The sequence below is a fragment of the Lynx canadensis genome, chromosome A1 (genome assembly GCF_007474595.2).
Source record: "Lynx canadensis isolate LIC74 chromosome A1, mLynCan4.pri.v2, whole genome shotgun sequence".
Lineage (NCBI taxonomy): Eukaryota > Metazoa > Chordata > Mammalia > Carnivora > Felidae > Lynx > Lynx canadensis.
Window position 1 is genome coordinate 616452 of NC_044303.2, and position 25395 is coordinate 641846.

Sequence of the window (25395 nt, forward strand, 5' to 3'; positions counted from 1 at the left end):
CTTTTATTAGCTTGCTAGAGCAACTTACAGAACACAGAGAGGAATTTTACTCCCTAGGCCACCAGTTGATTACAAAGGCATGTAACTCAGGCACAGCCAGATGACAGATATGCATCAGCAAGGTCTGGGGAAAGGGTACAGACCCTCCATTCCCTCCAGGCACGCCACTCTTCCACATCTCCATGTGTTCACCAATGTGAAAGCTCTCCGAAGCCCATCTTTTGGGTTTTTATGGTGGCTTCATCACATAGGCATGATTGGCAAGAATTATTGGCCATTGGAGATTGATTCAGTCTCCAGTCTCACTGCCCTTCCAGGAGTCTATGGACAGGACTGAAGGTTCTAACTCTCTGATCATATAGTTGATTCTCCTAGCAACCAGCCCCCCTCCTTAGGTGGCGATCCAAAACTCACCTCATTAACATAACAAAAGACACCTTTATCACTCTCATCACTTAGGAAATTCCAAGGGTTTTGGATTAAAAAAAATTTTTTTAATGTTTATTTATTTTTGAGAGACAGAGAAACAGAGCGCAAGCAGGGAGAGGCAGAGACAGAGGGAGACGCAGAATCCAAAGCAGGCTCCAGGCTCTGAGCTGTCAGCACAGAGCCCAACATTGAGCTCAAACTCACAAACCATGAGATCATGACCTGAGCTGAAGTCAAAGTCAATATTTAATGGACTGAGCCACCCAGGCACCCCGGAAATCCCAGGGGATTTGGGAGATGTGCATGAGGAACAGTGGACAAAGACAAAATATATATGAGTTGACCAAATATATATGTCTTATAAATCACAATATAGCATAAACCCAGCAAAACTGTCCTTCAGAAATTAAGGAGAGATACATTCCCAAACAAAAGCTAAGGGAATTCATCACCACTGGACCTGACTTATGAAAAATGGTAAAAAGAGTTCTTGAAATGAAAGAATGCTAGAAAAATACAAGCTTCCACTTGTGGAATGAATAAATCATGGGAATAAAAGGAACAGCATAGAGAATATAGTCAATGCCATTATAATAGATGGTACTATGCTTGTGATAAGCATAGCATAACATATGAACTTGTCAAATTACTATTTGTACACTGGAAACTAATGTAACATTGTGTGTCAAGTACACATCAATAAAAAATTTAAAAATGGGGTGCCTGAATGGCTCCATCAGTTAAGTGTCCGAAATCTCTTGATTTCAGCTCAAGTCATGATCTCATGGTCATGAGATTGAGCCCTGTGTCAGGCTCTGCACTGGGCCTGAGGCCTTCATGGAATTATCTTTCTCCCTCTCCCTCTGCCCCTTCCCACCTGAAAAAAAATTGTCCTTTTTAAAAAGTAATTTAAAAATTGGGGTGCCTGGGTGGCTCAATGGGTTAAGCGTCCAACTCTTGCTTTTGGCTCAGGTCATGATCTCACAGTTCATGGGATTGAGCCCTGTGTCGGGCTCCATGCTGCCAGCACAGAGCCTACTTAGGATTCCCTCTCTCTCTCTCTCTGCCCCCCCCCCTGCTTGCTTGCTCTCCCTCTCTCAAAATAAACATTTAAAAACTAAAAATAAATAAAAATAAAATAAATTATATGATCCTGTCAATAGATGCAGAAGAAGGGTTTGAAAAAATTCAACACCCTTTCTTGATGAAAGCTCGGAACAAACTGAGTATAGAAGGTTACCTCAACATAATAAAGACCATGTATTACAAACACAGCTAACATCAGACTCGATGAAAAACTAAGAGCTTTTTCTCTAAAATCAGAAATAAGACTGCCTACTCTAGCCATTCCTATCCAATGTAGTACTGGAAATCCTAGCTAGAACAATTAGGCAAGAAAAAGAAATGAAAAGCATACAAATAGGAAAGGAAAAAGTAAAATTGTCTGTGTTTGCAGATAACTTGATCTCATGTATAAAAAAACCCTAAAAATTCCACTAAAGCACTGTTAGAACTAATAAATAAATTCAGGAAAGTTGTAGGATACTATAAGAAAACTATAGACCATGGGACACCTGGGGGAAATACTTAGGAATAAATTTAACCAAAGGAAGTAAAAGACACGTACATTGAAAACCTTAAGACACTGATGAAAGAAATTGAAGAAGGCACAAACAAATGGTAAGATATTTCATGATGGAACCACAAAATACCCTGAATAGCCCAGGCAATCTTGAGGAAGAATAATAAAGCTAGAGGCATCACACTTCCTGGTTTCCAACTATACTGCAAGGCTGTAGCAATCAAAACAGTGTGATGCTGTTGTAAAAACAGACACATAGACCTATGGAACAGAATTAAGAGCCCAGAAATAAACCCATGCATATTTGTCAACTAATATTTGACAAGGGAGCTAAGAATATTCAACGGGGAAAGGATGGCCCTTTCAATAATTGGTGCTGGGAAAACTGGATATCTACATGCAAATGAATGAAATTAGGCCACTATCTTACACCACTCAAAAATTAACTCAGAATCAGGGCACCTGGGTGGCTCAGTCAGTTGAGCATGTCTGACTCTTGATTTTGACTCAGGTCATGACCCCGGGGTCATGGTATCGAGCCCTGCCATCAGGCTACACATTACATCTACACAGCTACACATCTGGAGCATCACATGCTACAGAGAAATCATTCATGGAAGGGAGAGTCAATAGATGCGGAAACTTCACTGTTAATCTTATTTTAAGAAATTGCCACAGCCACTCCAGCCTTCAGCTGCCACCATCCTGGTCAGTCAGCAGCCATTGACATCGAGGCAGGACCCTCGGCAGCAAAAAAAAATAACTATTTTTTTTTAATGTTTATTTATTTCTGAGAGAGAGAGAGAGATTGAGAGAGAAAGAGATTGTGAGTGGGACAGAGAGAGAGAAAATCCCAAGCAGGCTCCCTGCTGTCAGTGCAGAGCCCAACACGGGGCAATTGCACATTTAATAGACTACACTGTAGTGTAAACATAACTTTATATGCGCTAGGAACCAAAACCTTTATTTACCTCACTTTATTGTGATACTTGCTTTATGGTGGTATTCCGGAACCGAACCCACAATATCTCCAAGGCATGCCTATACCAATGTAAACAAGCCAGACCAGTTTAAGATAAACACCAGTCCAGCACCTTTTTTCTTTTTTTAGGCCTGCATGCTTGTTTTTCAACCAGACCTCGATATCACACTCCCTGACCTAGCTGAGAACAATGAAGTGATTATTTGTCTTGATTGCTCCGCTTCCATGGAGGGTGCGACATTCTTGCAAGCCAAGCAAATTGCCTTATATGCACTGTCCTTGGTGGGAAAGAAGCAAAAGATAAACATTGTCAAGTTTGGCACAGGTGAGTGCTCTTTGGCCCCGGTCCAAAGCGTGCTTCCTCCTTAATATGAGCATGCTCATGGGTAGAGCTGATGGCTGTTAGTACCCTGACCTCACCTATGGAGTAAGAGGTAGCATAGCATGGAGTTCAAGAACCAGAACACCGGAGCCAGATCCCTGGCTTCACCTTCCAACTCTATCACTTACTAGCCCTGGCTGTCACCTTGGGCAAATTACTTGAACTTTTTATACCTCAGTTTCCTCATCTGTAATATAAGGGTGATAGTTCCTACCTCACAGTGTTGTTGTAAGGATTGAGCTAATGCCTGCAAAGGATTTAAAACAGTGCCTATCACATATCAAGTGCTTTATAAATACTACTAGTGTTCCTAGCAGCTGAACCAAATGCAAGACCCTTGGTTGAGATGTAGGAGGGTCCCAAGCATATGGACAGAACATGTGAAATCAGCACAATGTAGAAAATCTATAAGGGTTCAGCAAGCATCAGATCAGCCCTTTTAGAGGAAGAGCAATACCATCCGCCAGGTGGGGGTCCAGGGACATGTCAGCCACCAGAAGAAGGTATTTCAGGAATGAGAGAAAGAACCGGAGTAGAGTGAGGGGGCAGTCCGGTCCTGATGATTCTTACTTTCCATCCCATTGAGCAGAAGACCTGCCCTTTTATGAAGGAGCTAGGGTCTGCTGCTGCTGGGCAGAGGTCAGATAAGCCTGGGAAAACCAAGGCCCTGGAAGGAGAACGTGTCCCTGCCGTGGCCAGGCTGCCTGTGCTGTTGTGACACCCCACATCTCACTTTGCATGAGCAATCTGCTACAGAACAGAAGTCTACATGTAATTTTATTCAGGACACTTTGCATTGTAAAGTGCATAGTTTCAGTGCACTAGAGTTTATTATTTAAAGGAATAGTGTGGCGAATTTTTTGTATGTTACAACTATCAAACATTGTTAGTGGTCAGTAAAGTGAATATTTCGTAGCTACACCTCACGCCAATCTTATCACACAGGTTACAAGGAATTATTTTCATATCCTAAGTACATCACAAGCAACAATGTGCCAACAGAGTTCATTATGGTGAGTAAAAGGACCTTCCTTCATCTCTTGGGTCTTTTCCTATCAAGGTTTAACAGTACTGTCCAGACTTATTCCCCCCACGAGCGCTATTGGAACACCCCCAGTCCTTCAGTTTTTGTATGTTGGTGGGCTCTTTTATTTTATTAATAAAAGCCATATGAACTCACTAAAGAAAAACTGGAAATTAAAAAGGGTAGAAAGAAAAAAATCGCCCACATTCCTACCACCTAAATGCAGCAGCGTTGGAATGTTTTCTTCTGTTCCTTTTTTTCTATTTCTGAAGACAGAGGAAGCTGAGAATGACTAATTGCTTCCTCAGTCCATGCCAGCAAACCCTGGGGAAGCATAAAAAAAGTCAAATAAGTGTCCACTGATAATATTATAGTGACTGTGTGACATAAAATAAACTAAGAGGATGTAAGTGTAGTTGTTGCACAAATATATAATTGAGAAAAAAATATATCTTTTCAGTGACAATGTCTCTAAACCCTCACTGAGACGTGCTTCAGTAAATGATGACAGTTAATGGTGAATAGACCCCAAAAGTAGTAAATAACCTTTCACTTCATTTCCTCTAGTCCGCTACACCTACCATGGGAAATACAGACTTCTGGAAAACACTCCGGTATTTAAATTTACTGTACCCTTCTCGAGGGTTACGGAACATTCTCCTTATATCTGATGGGCACCTCCAGAATGAGAGTCTGACATTGCAGCTTGTGAAAAGAAATGTCCAACACACCAGGCTGTTCTCCTGTGGTATTGGGTAAGTGTGGGAGGTCTAGTGACACAGTGAACACTGTGGGTGAAGAAGGCAGCCTGTGGGCAGGGTTTTTTTTGTTGGCCTACACAGGATTTCTAGAAGTTTTGAAGTTGATAACGGTATATAGAAACTGTTTAGCATATAGTTGTAGAGCTCTGGGCTCTGAGACTGCCTGGGTCTCAATACCTGAATTGGCCATTTGTTAGCTCTGACCTTGGGCATGTTGTTAAATCTCTTGTGTATAAAATGAAGACGATAGTGAAAGAGTCATAGATTTAATAGGTTTACTCTGAGGATTCAATGAGCTCATATATAAAAAGTAGTTACGGGGCACCTGGGTGGCTCAGTCAGTTAAGCGTCTGACTCTTGATTTTGGTTCAGGTCATGATCTCACTGTTTGTGAGTTCCAGCCCTGTGTAGGGCTCTACACTGACAGTATGGAGCCTACTTGGGATTCTCTCTCTCTCTCTTTCTCTCTTTCTCTCTCTCTCTCTCTCTCTCTCCCTCTCTCTCTCTCTCTCTTTCCCTGCCAAGCTTACAATCTCTCTGTCTCTCTCTGTCTCTGTCTCTCTCTCAAAAATAAATAAATAAACATTAAAAAAAATAAGCATAAAAAGTACTTAAGAATAGTCTTAAGAACAGAGATGGCACACGGCAAACACCAAGTCAACGTTAGATATTATTATGTTACATAAAAATCCAGATTTCCTGCCTATCCTGAGAAGCCTGAGTGCCGGGCACACCTCCACCCCTGGCGGTTTGTGACCAGGGCTGAGGGTCCCCCCCAGGCTCTTGCTCCTTCACACCTTTGTGGTGGCTGCCACATTTGCATTTTCAAACCCTGTAATGGACTTAAGATCTCTCTCTCTGGAGGCTAGACCCTCTTCATTGTTGGAATGATCCCCCACCCCAATTATAGTTAGCTGTTTTGGACGAAACCGAGGTGTATGGTGTAAACATAAGGAAAACACCAAGGGCCAGACTGGTGTTTGCACAGAGCATGCCTGCACCCTCGTCTCCTGGGACTCTCCCCCACATAGTCACCATCCTGGCAAACGATCACCAGGCCTCCCTATTCTGAGACAGTGCATGGAGCGGGAGAGCCCCTCAACACAAGGGTAGGGGTGGAGGTGGGTGTTGCTGTTCTCTGGGGCCACTGTGCTGTCCTGGACCGGGGTCCTCCTCAGGCCTCGGCCATGACTTTCAGGAGCTGGAGGCCTAGACACCCTTTGAGGGCCCTGTACCCAAGCCAGACCTGCCTGCCCAGAGGGCTCTTCTCCTCTGTCTGCCCTGCCTCAGTCACAGCTCCAGTCCTGTTCCCTAATGTGAGAGCTGGGCACCACAGGCCAACCAGGAAATTATCCAGCCCCCCGTGGACTTCCCCAGCAAGTGCTCCTAAATGGACTTCACCTGAGTAACTTGGGCCTGTACACACAGGGGGCTGGCCGCAACACGCTGCAGGGACCTGCCTCCTCCCTGCTCCCCTGACCGTGCGGCAGAGGCAGTGCCAGGGTCGTGGCTCAGACATCAGTGCAGAAGACACCGGGCCCCGTTGATTCCTTTTTTGCTGAGGGCCTGTCATGAGACAGATGCACCTTGGTGCGGGACCACAGTGCCGGGTATGGGGAGCCAGACAGCAAACAACCCAGTAAGCTCAAAGGGAGATGGGTTTTCCTAAGTGCCACGAAGGCAATAGGGGAGGACGCCGTGATGGGGGTGGGTGGGCACAAACCTCCTTTGGGAGGTGACTTTGTGCTCTCACACAACCCAGCCTGAGGGAGCTGGAAGTTTTACTGATTTTCTGTCAGGTTTTTAGGATCTTTCTACAGGTTTCTCATACTCATTTGTGTTCACAAACTCTAGCAAGATGTGAGTTCTCCAGGAGTAGAGACTGAACTATTGCCTATTGTAACAAGCTGTCCCCTGAGGTCCGCACAGCAGGAGCAAAAACAGATTCCAAGCAGCCTTACTAGCTGATGAAATTGGTAAAAGAGAAATAAACTCCAGCTTAGGGGGATTCTCTAACGGGTGTTGTAGTCACCACCAGTTAATTTTGAAGACTAAAGACAAATCCAATCTTTAATAAATAGGTTAAGACATATTTCAGAAATAAATAACTTTCTTAAGCTCTTTTCTTGAAAAATAATTGTTTCTTTATTATTTTAGGAGGAACGTCTCTAAGAAAAGCTTTCTTAATAGTTACAGAATTATTATCAAGAGAAATTTAATACGACATTGTCATTCAAATAGCAAAGCTTATTTTTGCTAGAAAGACACTTCCCTATCCTTTTTGCTATCTAGTTGTGCATCATAATTTTTTAATGTTTGTGTGTGTGTTTTGAGAGACAGAGAGAGCAGGGGAGGATCAGAAAGAGAGGGAGAGAGGGAATCCCAAGCAGGCCCTGCACAGTCAGCGCAGAGCCCAATGCGAGGCTTGATCTCACAAACCATGAGATCATGACCTGAGCCAAAATCAAGAGTGGGACGTTTTATCGGCTGAGCCACCCATGTGCCCCCAGATGTGCATTATATTTGAAGATGTAGACTTTATTAACTCTTTGCCAGTTCTTGGCCTTTGGGATCAAATTTGGGTAACTGACATTCATTGAAAGCAGGTTGATATTTTTACCAGTATTCTGATAACTTTTCAGAGGTTTTTCAGAATCATCTATTCTCTCTTTTGGTAAATCAGGAGTCAAGAATTTCTGCTTTTTTTTTTTTTCTATTGTGAAAGAGAAATAGGTTTTCTGATATATGGGAGCCTAAATTACCCAAAGCTTCAGATGTTTCATACTGTCTGTCCTGAGTTTTATCTCTCTAACCTCAACTACAGAAAAGCAATTCTTCTGCATATAATGTTTCCTCTATTGAGTTCTGAACTATATCAACACTGTTAACTACATGTACTTCAAAAACATTTCTAAAATTTCTTGAAGATTATAACATGTGAAATGTGATCAGTTCTACAGCAAATCATCATATCTTAAGGACTTTGTCCCAGTACGGTGCTGGAGTATTTGAGTATTTTAACTCAAAATCCAAACACAGTTGGAAAAAACAGGTACGTTTCTCAAACATCTTATTTCTAGTTTTATGCTTATATGTGGAAATAATATCTTCTTACAAATCCATTGACAGTAACTTCTGTGTTTTCGTTAATAGAAAGGGGCCCTACAAAAAGGCCACAGGCCTGAAGGTATTGCACCCCTCAGTTATTGTCTAACATCTAGCAGAAACATTCTCCTTAATTGGGTCATTCTCTTAGCTTGTAGTTTGATTTCTTCTTTATAAAGTATCATGGGGGATTTTTAAAGGTAAAGTAGTATCCATGTTTTGTTAGCATTATCTGTCATTGTGGCAAAATATACATAAAATTTACCATTTAACCATTTTTAGTGGCATTCAGTGGCATTAAGGCACATTCGTAATGTTGTGGAGCCGTCACCTCCATCCATCTCCAGAATTTTTCATCATCCGAAACAGAAACTCAACTCATTAAAGAGCTGCTCCCATTGTACCTACACCCCAGCCCCTGCCAACTACCATTCTACTTTCTTTCTGTGAATTTGACTACTTTAGATACTTCATGTAAGCGGAATCCTATAGTATTTGTCCTTTTGTGCCTGGCTTATTTCACTTGGTATAATATTTTCAAGATCTATGCACATTGTAGACTATGTCAGAATTTTCTTCCTTTTTAAAGGCTAAGTAATATTTCATTGTGTGCACACACCACATTTTGTTTATGGGTTCATTTGTTGATAGACATTTGTGTTGTTTCCACCTTTTAGTTGTTATGAGTTATGCTGCTCTGAGTATTGACACACAAGCATGTGTTCAGGACTCTGATTTCAGTTATTTTAGGTGTATACTCAGAGGTGGAATTTCTGGGTCATATGGTAATTCTGTGTTTAGCTTTTTTGGAACTGCCATACTGTTGTTCATAGCAGCTGCACCATTTTATATTCCCATCAGCAATGTACTAGGGTTCTCAATAGCACTTGTTGTTTTTGGGGTTTTTGTTTTGTTTTGTTTCATAATAACCATTGTAGAGTGTGAAGTTGTATTTCATTGGGGTTTTGATTTGCATTTTCCTAATTACTAGTGATGTTGAACAACTTCTCATGTGCTCCTTGGGGCCATCCGTATAGCTTCTTTGGAAAACATCTATTCAAGCCCTTTGTAGGATTAATTTGTATAATTGGAATCTACTCCCTGCAAAAGTTGTATATTAGTAATTAACTAATGGAATGATTTAGGGATGTTTTGCACGTTTAAATTATGTGCTAATGCTATTAAGAACTCTATTTAAGGGGCGCCTGGGTGGCTCAGTCAGTTGAGCGTCCAACTTCAGCTCAGGTCGTGATCTCACGGTCCGTGAGTTTGAGCCCCACGTCGGGCTCTGTACTGACAGCTCAGAGCCTGGAGCCTGTTTCAGATTCTGTGTCTCCCTCTCTCTCTGCCCCTCCCCCATTCATGCTCTGTCTCTCTCTGTCTCAAAAATAAATAAAAATTAGAAAAAAAATTTTTAAAAAAGAATTCTATTTAAAATCTTTTTGAAAAAGTACCCTGAGCAGGAAGGAGGAAAAGAAAGAAAAAAAAAAAAAAAAAAAGCAGAGAGCTACAAATCCTGAAAGATAGAATGTAAAATTATTCTCAGTGTTAAGTCACTATTTTCTGGGTGTAACATTGAAAGAGAAATAATTCCTTTCTTATAAATAGATAGAAGACCAGATGACCCGGTTGCATTCTCCAAGTTGTCACTCTGTCTCCGTCAAGTGGCAGCAGCTAAGTGCAGATGCACCTGAACCCCTGCAGGCCCCAGCCCAGGTGCAGTCCTTGTTCCTCAACCATCGACTCCTTGTCTACGGATTTATTCCTCATTGCACACAGGTGAGGAAGCACATGGCTGGTTTTAGTGTGGGAAGAACAATGTATGTTGCCAAGAGTTCTATTTTTCTTTTCTTTCTCTTTTCTTTCCTCTCCTCCCCCCAGATCATAATATGCTGGCAAATTTTTCTGCTTCTGCAAACATAATGGGTAGTTACCTAGGGACATCGGGGAGCCTTTTAACTTCCATTGAAAGGAGAGAGAAAATCACTGTGAAACTAACCAAGACACTGTGGAGTGAAAAAGCTAATAAGGGATTTCCTTCCCACCCCCACCCCGTTTCAGGCAACTCTGTGTGCATTAATTCAGGAGAAAGAATTTTCTACAATGGTATCAACTACTGAACTTCAGAAGACAACTGGAACTGTAAGATTCAAAACTTGAACTATGAACTCACTGTTTGAAAGTTGTCATCATTTAATATTTTCTTGTATGATGCTCCCTGTACTTCCTTTGTTGCTCCTGTTTCTCTGTGTTGACACTTCAGTACACAATATGATGTGGAGGATTGTTATCCGTACAAATGAGGACACTTGCATTCAGTTTCTAACACAGTACTTCTTCTTCTGGGGTTCTTGAGTCTCGTGTATCCACATGAGCATCAGTGGCTATGAATAACTGCAACGAAACTTGGTATTTTATACGTGAACAGTTTTTAGGGGAGGTTCTCGAATGTGTCCATGACTCAATAAAAGTTAAGTGCCACGATCTACCCATGTTATTTCATATTACTCAGTATAATAGTCCTAGGCCAAGAGTAAACATATATTGAGAGTGTGTTTGTTTTTTCTACTTTTGGATTAAAAGCAAATGAATTATCACTGAAAAGTTTGTAGTATTTGCATTAGTACTTGATCTACTATAGTCAGACCTGGAAAATCCCTCACCTATGTATATTATATGTGCAGTTTGCTATTCATAGAAGTATTTGCATAAGCAGATAAACTATTTCCCAGACATTGCAGATTTTTGTTTTTTGTTTTTCGAATAAAATATGACTTGCTTTTTTACCCCAAATCAATAATTATAACTTATTATTTGCCCGTGATGTGTGTATAGAAGTTTAGGGAATCTCCATATTGGTTTAAAAATTGAATCTAAGGAGGAAATTAAGTCAAACGATTTTGCCTGGGAAGAGGTCATTCTCCATGAAATTGCAGTTTTTATAGTGGTACTTTCTCTGTGAGCTGTGGCCCTACTGATAACAAAATTACAAGAGTTGGAATTATTATGGAAATGAGACATTGCCATTTAAGATCAGTTGTGTTTCTTCGTTGGAGAGAAAGGGAGGCGATCCTTTACCCCACACTTCCCAGGGCACATTTTGCTGCCCCTGCCCTTCTGAGTGGAGGTCACATTCACGGTGGGGCATCGCAGCACTAGGCTGACTCATCCTACAGAAGAACAGCTTATGGTTTTTGAGATAAACTGAAGTGGCAAAATACCCTTTCACAGAAAAGGCAAAACTGTAGGGACAGAAAACAGATGAGTAGGTGCCAGGGGCTAGAGGTGACAGCCAGGGGCATGAGGAACCTTTGAAAGTGAAGAACTGTTCTGAATCTTTATTTCAGTGTGGTCATCACAACTGTATACATTCGTTATAGCTCACCAAACTGGACACTTTTAAAAGGGGTGAATTTTCTGTATGTACTGTTATACCTCAAGTTAAAAGTGGTTTTCTAAGTAAGACTTCAGTTAGAAGCCATTTGAATCTTTTTTTCCCCTTTGCTGCTTCAACACAGATGATACACAAGCTGACAGCGCGAGCTCTGATCCGAGATTATGAAGATGGCATTCTCCATGAAAATGAAACGAATCATGAGGTTCGCTCTTTTCCTTGTTCTTGATGCTTCTTAAATTGATTTTATCCATGGAAACGTAAAGTGAGGATAGCTGGGTGGAGAAGCATGTGGGGGTGGGGGGTGGGAATTCATTGTCGTGTCTGTATTTTCTGCACCTACGGTGCTCAGTACCTGTTCGTTAAATGGATCAATGAAAGAGCAGATGTCATTGGTTTCCTGAGAATTCTATGACCATTTTACTTATCAGAAAGAGACCAGAAGAGGGCTCAGAGGACAGTCACTGAGTGCCTGTCATAAATATCACCTTAGATTTCATACATTGTAGGCGCTGGTAGTCTCATCGTAGTGATGAAGCAGCCCAGGTGCAGGGCAGGTAGGTGAGCAGCCTAAAGACAGACAGTGCAGCCAGAGCCTGCCCTGCTCCTTCTTCACTGAGCCGATGCGGCCCTTGGCAGGGGGTCCCACTCAGCCAGCCCACCGATGGCCTGGTGCCTCTGGAGCTGTGAACTTAAATGAGCTTAGGAGCAGTCATACCCAGTGCCCTCCCAGAAAGAAGGCACCATGCCTGGCTGTGAATGCAGTCACAGCCAGTGATAGAGGGCCTTGTGTTTTCACTGTTCTCCCTTGCTGCCCTTGGATTAGCAGCCTGTGTTCTGCTTTACTTTAGGCCTCCTTTCCTCTAGGGGCAGCTGACCAGCCCTGCCACCAAATACTCCTGAACAGGTCCCTCCACCTCTCCACACCTTGGACTCCCCATCTTTAAAATGGGAGGCGTGGACTGTCTGTAAAAGAATGCAGAAGCTCACCACACTTGAGGATGAGAGTTCTTTGTTAACCGTAAAGAGCTATGTAAATATGAATTATTTTTTCTATGACTTAGCCAGTCACTTGATCCTATTTTGCAGAGTCCCCTACTCAAGACATTCACACAGGGCCATTGACTCAATTTAACTTGAAATGCTAATTGTAAAATGCTTTATTTTATAGAAAAAATGCCTTGTTAGATTATTTAACACTTGTTTTATTGGTCATACATGGCTAACTAGTGAAAAATAAAGTGAAATGTGACTACACTTGTTTGATTCTATCCTAGATGAAGAAGCAAATGTTAAAATCTCTGATTATTAAACTCAGTAAAGAAAACTCTCTCATAACACAATTTACAAGCTTTGTGGCAGTTGAGAAAAGGGTATGTATTGTTGTTAATTCATGGCTATTTCATTTGTATTTGCATATTAAGAAAATTTCTCTTGCTCTGTCACTGACAGTATCCACATTCATGACTCACAAAGAGCAGGGGAAGAGGGCAGGGAGGACCACCAAAGCAGGGCCTTGCATTCATGAAGGGCCTCACAGTTAGCGTTTGTGATAATCTCTCTAAATGAGTCACATGTACTACTATTTTTAATGTTATAATTATTAGTTATGTGTGTACTTCTGAGATATGCTACAATTTTGTTACATTTTGGTATTTCTCATCTTTTATTAATGCGAGACCCTCAAAAAGTAGAAAGGGCTTGAGCTTCCCCTCCCGTGAGAGGCCCTTTCTCTTTCATAAATTTAAGAGGAGAACCCACAGAAGGCACTTTGTACACGGCACCCAGCTCAATAAAGAGGAAAGCTAAGCGTGTGCCTCTCTCTCTCTCTCTCTCTCTCTCTCCCTCTTGTGGCCCAAGACACCCAATCTGACACCCAAACGCACTAAGGATTCACCAGGCTTTAGAATATATAGTAATCATTTGATTTGATAATGTCTGTTTTATTTCTACCTAATTGTGATTCAATATAGGATGGTAAGGAGGCACCTTCTCCTAATATTCCAAATATTATGGAACTTATTGCCAAAGAGGATGTAGATTTCCTGCCATACATGAGCTGGCAGGAGGAGCAACCAGATGCCAGTGTGGTACAGGTAAATGTTAATTACCAAATAAGTCGATATTGTGTTTTCATATTTTAATGATGGTGAGGGGAACCCTTTGCTAAAATAGCACCCTATTGCTTGTATACGCAGAAACTGTTGTCTCCCTCATAATGGAAGATATCTGCGCATTTATAAAAAAGCTGTTATGTGACTGAGAAAGCCACCATATATAAATGTATTTATAGAGTCCCAAAGGAGAACAACTGTGATTTGGCTTCATTCATAGACAAATAAACTGCCATACAGGAAACTAAAGTTATTTATTCTAAGTAATTGATAGGTTCATCATGAAAGTAGTGATAAAAGTCCTATATAGTAATCTAAATCCACCACGAATAATTCTTAAAGCTAATAGTGCTTTATACTGTGGCCTTTGTAGCCAGAAACAGAAGCTGAGAAATGTGACTTGCATAGAAAGTGGAAGGCATATGCAAAACCAAAGGAACATAACAGTGCTATTAGACCCTTAGGTGTCTAGGTTGGTTAAAAAAAAAAAAAAAGCCAAAATTTTGGAATTCAGAATCTAACGAAAAAATTTGAGAGGAATTTTGGGAAGATGTGCAACATTCATTTTCCTCGATCCATTTTGAAGTTATTATGTCAGTTAAGAATATAAAAACACATCAGATATCATTTGCTTGCTTTGCTCATAAAACCATGTTTGGAGATGGTAAATGACAACAGAGCAACAACAAAACCACAGATGTTTCCTCAAATCCTGCATGCAGAATTTTTGTTTTGTTTCATCTTCTAGTCGTCTTTAAAGAAAGGAAAGGGGAAGAATAACTTCTGAAAATCCTGTTTCCACGTTTTTTCTGAGTTTACTTCTCTGGTCACATAGTTCCTCCTAGATCAAAGAGAAATTGTAGCTGCCACAGAAGAGATGGGCAGTGGCAGGGTTGGGGGGTGACTGCAGCCCGCCTCGCAGACACAGAGGTAGGTGGCCTCTGAGGCAGCTCTCCGGTTGTTGCAAGCCCGCTGCCCTCTGGCTGAAGTGACTTCCAGGGGATTTAAAGAGCCTGCAGCTTTACTCCCCCTGCTCATTTTTTGCTCTTCCCCTTTTGGGAGCCAGACACTGAACACCAGGACATTCAAAAACAACTGCATATATGGGAATAATTAAAAAATGTCTGCACAAAACCAACGAAAAGCTCAGAAAAGACCTACGAAGGCATTAAGTTTACTTCAGGCTGATTCTCAGCACAGAGACAGCCTACAACAATTAAAAAAGGAAAAAAAAATAACAAGAAGCTTTTAGGCTACTAGGAAAGGGAAATCCCTCGTTTGATGAAGGGCACAAAGGAAGAACTTAAAGTCAATGTCGTATTTAATGGTAAAATACTGAATGGTTTTCCCCTCAGGGTGGGTACAAGGCAAGGATGTCTGACCTTACCACTTCTGTTCAACATTGTACAGAATATTCTAGCTGGTACCTAAGGCAAGAAAAAATATATAAAAAGCATACAGGTTGGAAAGAATCAAAACTTTCTTTACTCATAAGCAACCTAATTGTATATGTAGAACCTCTTAAAGACTCTATAGAAAGATTAGTGGCACTAATAAGTGAGTTTGGCAAAGTTACAGGATGCAAGGTCAATGTAAGAAACCAACTGGATTTCTGTATACTAGTAATAATCAGAAACTGAAATTTAAAAAACAATAGCACTTACAATACCATAGAAAATACAAAATACATAGAATCAAATTTGACAAAATATAAGCAGGACCTATACATTGAAAGTTAAAAAATTGCTGAGAAAATTGCAGTTGAAGAAGACCTAAATAGATGTTCTTGAATCAGATGATTCCATATTGTTAAGGTATTGATTCTCCTCAGATTGATATATAGATTCAATTCAATACAAATCAAAGTCCCAGCAAGTTTTTTTGTTTAGAAATTGACACACTCCATAACCAGTAAAAAAAAAATTGACTCAGTAATCAAAAATCTCCCAACAAACAAGAGTACAGGGCTGGGTGGATTTCCAGGGGAATTCTACCAAACATTTAAAAAAGAGTTAACACCTATTATTTTGAAGCTGTTCCAAAACAGAAATGGAAGGAAAACTTCCAAGCTCACTCTATGAGGCCAGCATTACATTGATTCCAAAACTAGACAAAGACCCCACTAAAAAGAACTACAGACCAATTTTCCTAATGAACACGGATGCAAAAATCCTCAACAAGATACTAGCCAACCGGATCAAATAATACATTAAAAGAATTATTCACCACGACCAGGTGGGATTTGTACCTGGGATGCAGGACTGGTTCGATATCCACAAAACAATCAATGTGATACATCACATCAATAAGAGAAAGGACAAGAACCATATGGTCCTCTCAATAGATGCAGAGAAAGTGTTTGACAAAATACAACAGCCTTTCTTGATTAAAAAAAAACCCTCAAGAAAGTAGGGATAGGAGGATCACACCTTGAGATTATAAAAGCCATATATGAAAGACCCAATGCTAATATCATCCTCAATGGGGAAAAATTGAGGTCTTTAAGGAACACAAGGTCAGGAATACAAGGATGTCCACTCTTACCACTGTTATTCAACATAGTGTTGGAAGTCCTAGCCTCAGCAATCAGACAACACAAAGAGATAAAAAGCATCCAAATCAGCAAGGAGGAAGGCAAACTTTAATTCTTCATAGGTGGCCTGATATTCTATGTGGAAAACCTAAAAGACTCCACCAAAAAACTGCTAGAACTGATATAGGAATTCAGCAAAGTCACAGGATATAAAATCAACGTATAGAAACTGGTTGCATTTCTATACACCAATAATGAAGCAACAGAAAGAGAAATCGAGGAAGCAATCCCATTTACAATTGCACCAAAAACCATAAAATACCTAGGAATAAACCTAACCAAATTGGTATAAGATCTGTATGCTGAAAACTATAGAAAGCTTATGAGAGAAATTGAAGAAGACACAAACAAATGGGAAAACATTCCATGCTCCTGGATAGGAAGAACAAATATTGTTAAAATGTCGATACTACCCTAAGCAATCTACATATTCAATGCAATCCCTATCAAAATAACACCAGCATTCTTCACAGAGCTAGAACAAACAATCCTGAAATTTGTATATAACTGGAAAGGACCCCAAATAGCCAAAGCAATCCCGAAAAAGAAAACCAAAGCTGGAGGCATCACAATTCCAAACTTCAAGATGTATTACAAAGCTGGAATCATCAAGACAGTATGGTACTGGCACAAGAACAGACACATAGATCAACAGAACAGAATAGAGAACCCAGAAATGGACCCACAAACGTATGGCCAACTAATCTTTGACAAAGCAGGAAAGAATATCCAATGGATAAAAGTCTCTTCAACACACAGTGTTGGGGAAACTGGACAGTGACATGCAGAAGAATGAACCTGGGCCACTTTCTTAACACCATACACGAAAATAAACTCAAAATGGATGAAAGACCCATTTGTAAGACAGGAAACCATCAAAATCCTAGAGGATAAAACAGTCAACTACCTCTTTGACCTTGGCCACAGCAATTCCTTAACTTGAGATGTCTCTGGAGTCAAGGGAAACAAAAACAAAAATGAACCATGGGGATCTCTCAAAATAAGAAGCTTCTGCACAGCAAAGGAAACAATCAGCAAAACTAAAAGGCAACCAACAGAATGGGAGAAGATGTTTGCAAATGACATATCGGATTGGATTTGGATTGGATTGGATTTGGATTTGGATCCAAAATCTATAAAGAACTTATCAAACTCAACACCCCAAAAAACAACTAATCCAGTGAAGAAGTGGGAAAAAGACATGAAGAGACACTTTTCCAAAGAAGATCCAGATGGCCAACCGACACATGAAAGATGCTCAACGTCACTCATCATCAGGGAACTACAAATTAAAACCACAATGAGCTACCACCTCACACCTGTCAGAATGGCTAAAATTAACACCTCAGGCAACAACAGATGTTGGCAAGGATGCAGAGAAAGAGGAACCCTTTTGCACTGATGGTGGGAATGCAAAGTGGTGCAGCCACTCTTAAAACAGTAGGGAGGTTCCTCAAAACATTAAGAATAGAACTACCCTATGACCCAGCAATTGTACTACTAAGTATTTTCCCAAAGGATACAAAAATGCTGATTCAAAGGGGCACATGCACCCCAATGTTTATAGCAGCACTGTCAACAATAGCCAAAGTATGGAAAGAGCCCAAATGTCCATCGGCTGATGAATGGATAAAGAAGATGTGGGGTGTGTGTGTGTGTGTGTGTGTGTATACATACATTTATATATATATTTATATATTATATATATTATATATATAATGAAATAGTACTCAGTGATCGAAAAGAATGAAATCTTGCCATTTGCAACAGTGTGGATGGAACTAGAGTGTATTATGCTAAGTGAAATAAGTCAGAGAAAGACAAATATATGATTTCACTCATATGTGGAATTTAAGATACAAAACAGATGAATATAATGGAAGAGAAGCAAAAATAAGATAAAAACAGAGACGGAGACAAACCATAAGAGACTCTTAAATACAGAGAACAAACTGAGGGTTGCTGGCGGGTGTTGGGTTGGAGGGAAGGGCTAAATGGGCAAGGGGCATTAAGGAGAACACTTGTTGGGATGAGCACTGGGTGTTATATGTAAGTGACAAATTACTAAATTCTATTCTTGAAGTTATTGTTACATTATATGTTTACTAACTTGGATTTAAATTAAAAGAAAAAACACTAATTTCAAAAGATAAAAAATAAATAAAGTAAATGGCACTGAAAAAAAAAAAGAAACTGACACACTAATTTCAAACGTTTTATGTAAGGGTAACAGATCTTGGCTAGCCAAAACAACTTTGAAAAGGAAGAAAATGCTGGAGGCCTTACACTATCTGATTTCAAGACTACTATTTTATAAGGCTACAGTAATTAGGAGAGTGTGATATTGGTGTAAAATAGACATCTGTACCATGGGAACATCACTGGAACGTGTAACAGTTGGAACAGAGTAGAGAGTCTAGAAATATACCCACATATATAAGGTCAATTGATTTTCTACGAAGGTGTCAAGGTAATTCAATGGGAAAGGGTGATTTTTCCAACAAATGTTTCTGGAAAAATTGGATAGCCATATATGAGACAAAAATGAACCTCTGCCCTCAGCTCACACTGTGTGCAAAAATTGATTGGATTGCAGACTTGAATGTAACAACTGAACAGTGCTAGAATATCTAGAAGAAAAAGTAGGAAAAAATGTTAGTGAATTTGGGTTGGACAAAGGCTTCTTAATTTTTTTAGGGTTTTTTGTTTGTTTGTTTGTTTGTTTGTTTGTTTGCTTTGAGAGAGACGGAGCATGACCAGGGTGGGGGCAGATAGAGAGGTAGAGAGACTGTCCCAAGCAGGCTCCATGCCATCAGCACAGAGCCTGATGCAGGGCTTGATCCCACGAACTGTGAGATTATGACCTGAGTCAAAACCAAGAGTCAGACACTTAGCCAACTGAGCCACCCAGGCACCCCAAGTTTTCTTAAATTAAAAAAAATCTGTAAAAAATTGGTGAATTGGACTTCACTAGAATCAAAACTTTTGCTCTTTGGGTTGCCTGGGTGACTCTATCAGTTGAATGTCTAACTCTTGATTTCTGTCCAGGTCATGATCCCAGGGTTACAGGATCAAGCCCCACATCGGGGTCTGTGCTGAGCGTGTAGCCTGCTTAAGATTCTCATTCCCTCTCTCTCTCTCTCTCTCTCTCTTTCCCTCTGCCTCTCTCCCTGGCTCGCATGCACACACACACTCTCTCTCAAGTAAATAAAAAACAAAACAAAAAAACCACACAAACTTTTACTCTTCAGAAGATCCCCTTTAAGCAAATGAAAGGGGAAACCACACAGACAGTGAGAAAATAGTTGTAAAACATACCTGGCAAAGACTTATCTAAAATATAGAAAGAAATCTTAAAATTCAATAATAAGAAAATCCAATAAAATAATGAACGGATTTGAACAGACACTTCACCAGAGAAGGTATACAGATGGCAAACGAGCATATGAAAAGATGCTGTACATCAGAATATGCAAGTTGGAGCCACAGGGAAATACCTTTACATACCCACCAGCATGGCCTAAAAGGGACTGACAGTACTAGATGTGATGAGGATGTGGAAAACCGTAACTCCCGCGCGCTGCTGGTGGGAGTACAAAATTGCATAACCATTGTGGAAATTCTTTGGGAAAGGACTACTCTTTTTTAAAAATAGCTCTTTTACATTGGTAAAATGACAAGCTAATTATTTTTCTTAAGATTTTATTCTTAAGTAATCTCCAAACCCAATATGGGGCTCAAATTTACATCCCCGAGATCAAAAGGCACATGCTTGGGGTGCCTGAGTGGCTCAGTCAGTTAAGGTCCAGCTCTTGACTTCAGCTCAGATCATGAGCTCACAGTTCATGGGTTCAAGCCCCACATAGGACTCTGTGCTGACAGTGCAGAGCCTGCTTGGGATTCTCTCTCTCTCTCTCTCTCTCCCTCTCCCTCTCCCTCTCCCTCTCCCTCTCCCTCTCCCTCTCCCTTTCTCCCTCCCTCTCTCCCTCCCCTGCTCATGCACACACACTCTCTCTCTCTCCCTGTCTCCCTCTCTCTCTCAAAATAAATAAATACACTTAAAAAAAAAAAGAGTCACATGCTCTACACCTGAGCCAGCCAGGTGCCGCCAGGCTAATTATTTCCAAAATATCTCAAACTTGTAATTCATATAAAACTAGATTTTATTTACATGCAACTTTTTAGGAATGACTCTTTAACATTCAAATAATAGTAGTAACATAGCATCCTTAATTCCCTTTTGTTTTCCATGTTATTCAAAGTCTAGTGTAAAAATATATTCATTTAGTTACTTTAAAGCTTTCGAAATTTTTGTCAGTTTTCTCAGTTTCCTAATATTGCTGTAAAGCAGTATAAAAGACTAGAATAATTTATTTCAAATTATCAGCTTATTTTAGGGCTAATTTACACATTATGATACTGCTATTATAAAATCTTGTACAAGACACTTCTTTGGTCCTCAGTTTCCTCTTGTATAAAATGAGGGATATTGAAATTCCAAGATGCTAAGAACAAAGAGAAACTAAGATATTTGATGTATTTATTGTTGCTGTTCTCTCCAGATCTCAGACTCTGTATCTACAAAACAAGGACATTGTACTTAAATTATCTTGAATATCTCCTCTTTTCAATGCTCTGGGATAAGCAGCTGCTTGTCTGCTTGGAAGTCAACTACTAGGAAGGATGTTCATTTTATTCTGTGTTTTCCCTTACATTTTTCCCTTTCGGGCAGCCTCTTTCAGCATTCTCTACACGGAATGAAGAGCTGCGACATCATTTGACTAACAGAAAACTTGGATCACCTAAGCTGGAAGTTTTTGAAGATTTTGAAAAGGGTTGCTTCAGTTCCCCACTATCAGAAAAATCTTTAACACTCAATTTCGCATGTGAAGATGTGGAAATGCCATTGGATATAAGTCAGATGGATTCATTTCAGCAAACAGGAACTGAACCATTATATAGAAGTGACCCTTTCCTAAAACAGGGTGCTTGCAGTATTTCTGCTGCCCATAGGTTAGCCTGTTTGGAAGTTGAGCCCGTAATTGGTTCTCGTTTCCACTGTCCTTCCCACTTACATCGTTCAAAGGTTTGTCTTGCTTCTCCTGCTAGTTCTGAACAGTCTGGTCCATCTGAGAATGACCAAGACCTTCAAACTGACAGTTGTAGTGATTCTTCCCTTGAGTCATCTGCCGCTTTCAGACTGTCTCTCCTGCCTTTGAGTTCCTTTGCTTGTGTTCCTTATTCAGGTGACTCATGTAACTTTGGACAGGTTGATCTACCTGACAGTTATCAAGGTCATAAGACTGACAATTGTGCTAGCAATTCTCTTGAGTTGGACTCTCCCCCACGGCCGAATACTTTTTTCTCTCCTCCTAGAGTTCCTTCCTCTGGTCTATCCAGAGAGTTTGACTTTCATTACCCTTCTGGTTCTCCTCTTTATTTTCAAAATTCCTCAGTTCATTCGAGCACTGCTTACAAGCCACAGATAGATCTGTTTGCAAACACAGAATTGGAGGCTTCTTCAGCAAATGTTTGTGCCATAATTTCATCATCTACTTCAAGTAATGGGCATTTTTCTGAAACAAAAAATGTTGAAACACCAAGATTTCAGAAACGTCGTTTGGCAAAATCTGTTCTAACAGGAAGTGCCTTTACTGCAAGCTTTCAGGCACAAAAAGATGAACAAAGCTGGATGAATTTTGTGCCTTGGACCAAACTCTTCAGTCTACAAACTGAGGTACTAGTCTTATTTCTCCTTAAGTCTGTGGTTAATTAGCTTCATAGTTTAGAGCAGAGCTATTCAAAGTACCTGGTTGTTTATCAGTACAATAGTGAGATAAGTGACTTGTGGCAGAATGTAAATCAATACACTGCTTCTTCCATTGAGCAAAATTTTCCAAAAAAAAGTCAACAATAAATACAGTGTGCTTGATAATGGTATTTATCTATCTAGTTTTAACTGTTAGGCTAGAATATCATGCAAGTGAATGTTAATATTCCTCAGTTGAAAGTTAATCATCCCTGAACGGGTCATGGGGTAAGACCTTGATTTCCTAGGTTCTAGAACAGGTGAATTGCAATTATGTAAATTTCCCACTTTGACGTAGAGGACGAGAGCTGTAAGTATACTCTAACTGTTTTCGCATATGGTCTTAGGAATATCACTCAACATGTAAGACTGTGTTAGAGCTTATCATTCCATTTGTGAAGCTAATAAACACTAAGTAAACTTAGTTCCTGCGCTGGTACTAAGACCCAGCCTCGTATCTGTAATTATTTGTTTTAATGTAAAGTAGTTTAGTAAAGTGGAAACGCAACTTGATTTAGTGTAAGACTAATTTGAGCCGCGGTTAGTACTTTGTGATTTGAGGCAAGTCAGATAACTTTTCTGAGTCTCAGTTTCTTCATCCATGTACTGGGGACAATAATAGTGTCTGCCTCATAGAGTAGTTTTGAGGTTTAAACATGATCATAACAGCTGTCCAGCTTTTTTTTTTTTTTACCTGGAAGAGTGTCCTTGAAAGCAGCGTAGGAAGCAGTACAGCAGAGGCTGCCGTCTCTGGGCCCTGGAGCCAGACTAGTAGAGCTTACATGGTGCCTCTGCTGCTTGTTAGTTGTCTGACTGTGGACAAGTTGCTTAACCTCTCTGTACCTCAGTGATCTCATCTGCAAGGTGGGTATAGTAATAGTCTCTCCATAGGAAGTGGCTAAAAAGATTGTTTTTCTTAAATCTAAGCACCTAGGACTAGTTTAATACTAGTTGGCACGTACCACTGCTGTTATTTTTCAAATTATTGCCATGGAGTCTGTGTACCTGCCTATGACCTCATCCACCTTTCTGCTTTCTGTATTAGCTCCTCTGGGATCTGAAGTTGATATACTTTAAGGTCAAGATCCCCATGTTCAGGCTTACGACCACCTCATAATATGTAATAAACATCAGCCTTCAAAGTAGAGACCTAGGGATGTTTGGGTGGCTCAGTTGGTTAAGCATCTGACTTCAGCCGAGTTCGTGATCTCATGGCTCATGAGTTCGAGCCCTGCGTCAGGCTCTGTGCTGACAGCTCAGAGCCTAGAGCCTGTTTTAGATTTTGTGTCACCCTGTCTCTCTGCCCCTTCCCTGCTCATGGTCTATCTGGCTCTCTCAAAAATGAATAAACATTAAAAAAAATGTTTTTTTCAAGTAGAGACTTAGCTGGGGTGGGCAGGGGACAGTAAGGTCATTTTAAAGAGCATATTCACTGTAACAATTTTATATTTAGTAAAAATTTGTCATTTTCATATTTTGGACTTCATAAAGGCACATTTTTAATATTGAACAAAAGGAATCATGCTACTTAAAAGTTTGAGAAACATTGGTTCAAAGCATTACTAGAAGAAAAAATTCATAACACCATTTTTTAAAATGCCTGCACATGAGCCTCTTTCCAGACTTTTCATAAGTGCCATCTGATACATACTGTCCATAGTGTTTTTGAGATTCCTAACAATACTATGTCACTAGTGTATGAAGAACTTTGACTTAAACTTTTTTTTTCATTTTTTAATATTTTATTTATTGTTGAGAGACAAAGACAGACAGAGCAGGGAAGGGGCAGAGAGAGAGGGAGACACAGAATCCAAAGCAGTCTCCCTTCTTGGAGCTGTCAGCACAGGGCTCAACCCCATGAACTGTGAGATTATGACCTGAGCCAAAGTCAGACGCTTAACTGACTGAGCCACCCAGGCGCCCCTGAAGAACTTTGATTTTAAAAATAATAAAAATGATAATAAAAATTTTTTATAATACAAATTTTAGAAATGTCTTAATAAACTGAATTTAAATAATTGGAAACATTATTTATTACATAAATTCTTATGTGTGTGATTAAATTTCAACAATGTGGCTTAAATTTGCTTTTTTATTTCATAGGATGGCTTCTGGAAACTTACATCAGAACTGGGATTTATTTTAAACCTTAATACAAATATTTTAAATAGCTTTCTTGAACAAAAAGGCATTAGATCTCTAGGTAAGTCACCATTTTTCTATTAATTAAATGGCATGCTCTTAACTGTTGTAAATTTTGTTGTAAACTAGTATACTAATATGATAATTATATAAGTTACATATGAGTGGAATTATATTTGTTAACCATCAAATGAAACAAGAGGACCAGTTTCTAGTCATATCTTTACCACTAATTAGGGTATTACCTGTGTAAGTTAATTAGCATAAGTAACAATAACTTCTGTTTTAAAAATCCAAAATTTCAGTAGCTTAACACAAAGATTATTTTCTTGCACATATCACAGTCAAATAGTATTCAGCAGGAGAATTCCACTCCAAGTTTTCATTTACAGGCCCAGGCTCCGTCCATATTGTGGCTCTACCATTATCAAAAGTGTCTTTAAAATTACTCTAGTGAAAAGGAAAGAAGAAAATACTGCCCTGGCATCACCTACCTGGTAGATAGTAAGAGAAAGACAAACTGGGGCAGGAACTAGTCACAGAGCCCCTCCCAGATACAAGAGGGCTGGGAAATACACTTTAGCTTGGTGTCCAGGAAGAGAAAACAGCTTTGATAAGTGTCTAGGCAGTCTTTGCCAGAGCAAGTTCAATCTCTGTGGACCTGTTTCTTGTCATGATAATGAAGGGGACGGTTAAGCAAGTGGTTTGAAGGTCAAATGCTAGTCTTAGGTTAAGACATTTTTTTAAGTAAAAACACATTATTAAACAGTAGTCAGTATTCATTGAATAGCAGTGTCTAACTACCCTGCCATCCCCTCAAAAAAGTCAGGGTTTTCATACTCCAGGCTTATTCCAGAGTTAGCAGGTCTTTGTTTGTTTGACTTGCACTACACCAAAAAGGAAAGGTGAGAATTTACATGAGAATTCTACTTCCTGGAATGATAAAGGAGCTTGAATCTGACTAAATCTCTCACCAGTAAGATTTAGTAAGCTCATTGGGACCTCATCAAAGTAAAATCAGATAAAGGGTTAGTATCCAAAATCTACAAAGAACTTATCAAACTCAACACCCAAAAAA

The 25395-nt window shown here is 39.9% G+C and overlaps 1 protein-coding gene across 1 annotated transcript in view; it reads left to right on the top strand.

The window, feature by feature from the left end:
* The window catches only part of PARP4 (poly(ADP-ribose) polymerase family member 4), a 114453-nt gene that overhangs the window by 65237 nt on the left and 23821 nt on the right, over positions 1–25395 (top strand). Inside the window, exons 22-32 of the mRNA XM_030307214.1 lie at positions 3123–3318; positions 4321–4388; positions 4967–5154; positions 8113–8212; positions 9874–10044; positions 10327–10407; positions 11784–11864; positions 12937–13032; positions 13633–13755; positions 21099–22103; positions 24279–24378. Of these exons, the coding sequence (XP_030163074.1) occupies positions 3123–3318; positions 4321–4388; positions 4967–5154; positions 8113–8212; positions 9874–10044; positions 10327–10407; positions 11784–11864; positions 12937–13032; positions 13633–13755; positions 21099–22103; positions 24279–24378 (2209 nt within the window). The remainder of the gene's footprint in view (positions 1–3122; positions 3319–4320; positions 4389–4966; positions 5155–8112; positions 8213–9873; positions 10045–10326; positions 10408–11783; positions 11865–12936; positions 13033–13632; positions 13756–21098; positions 22104–24278; positions 24379–25395) is intronic.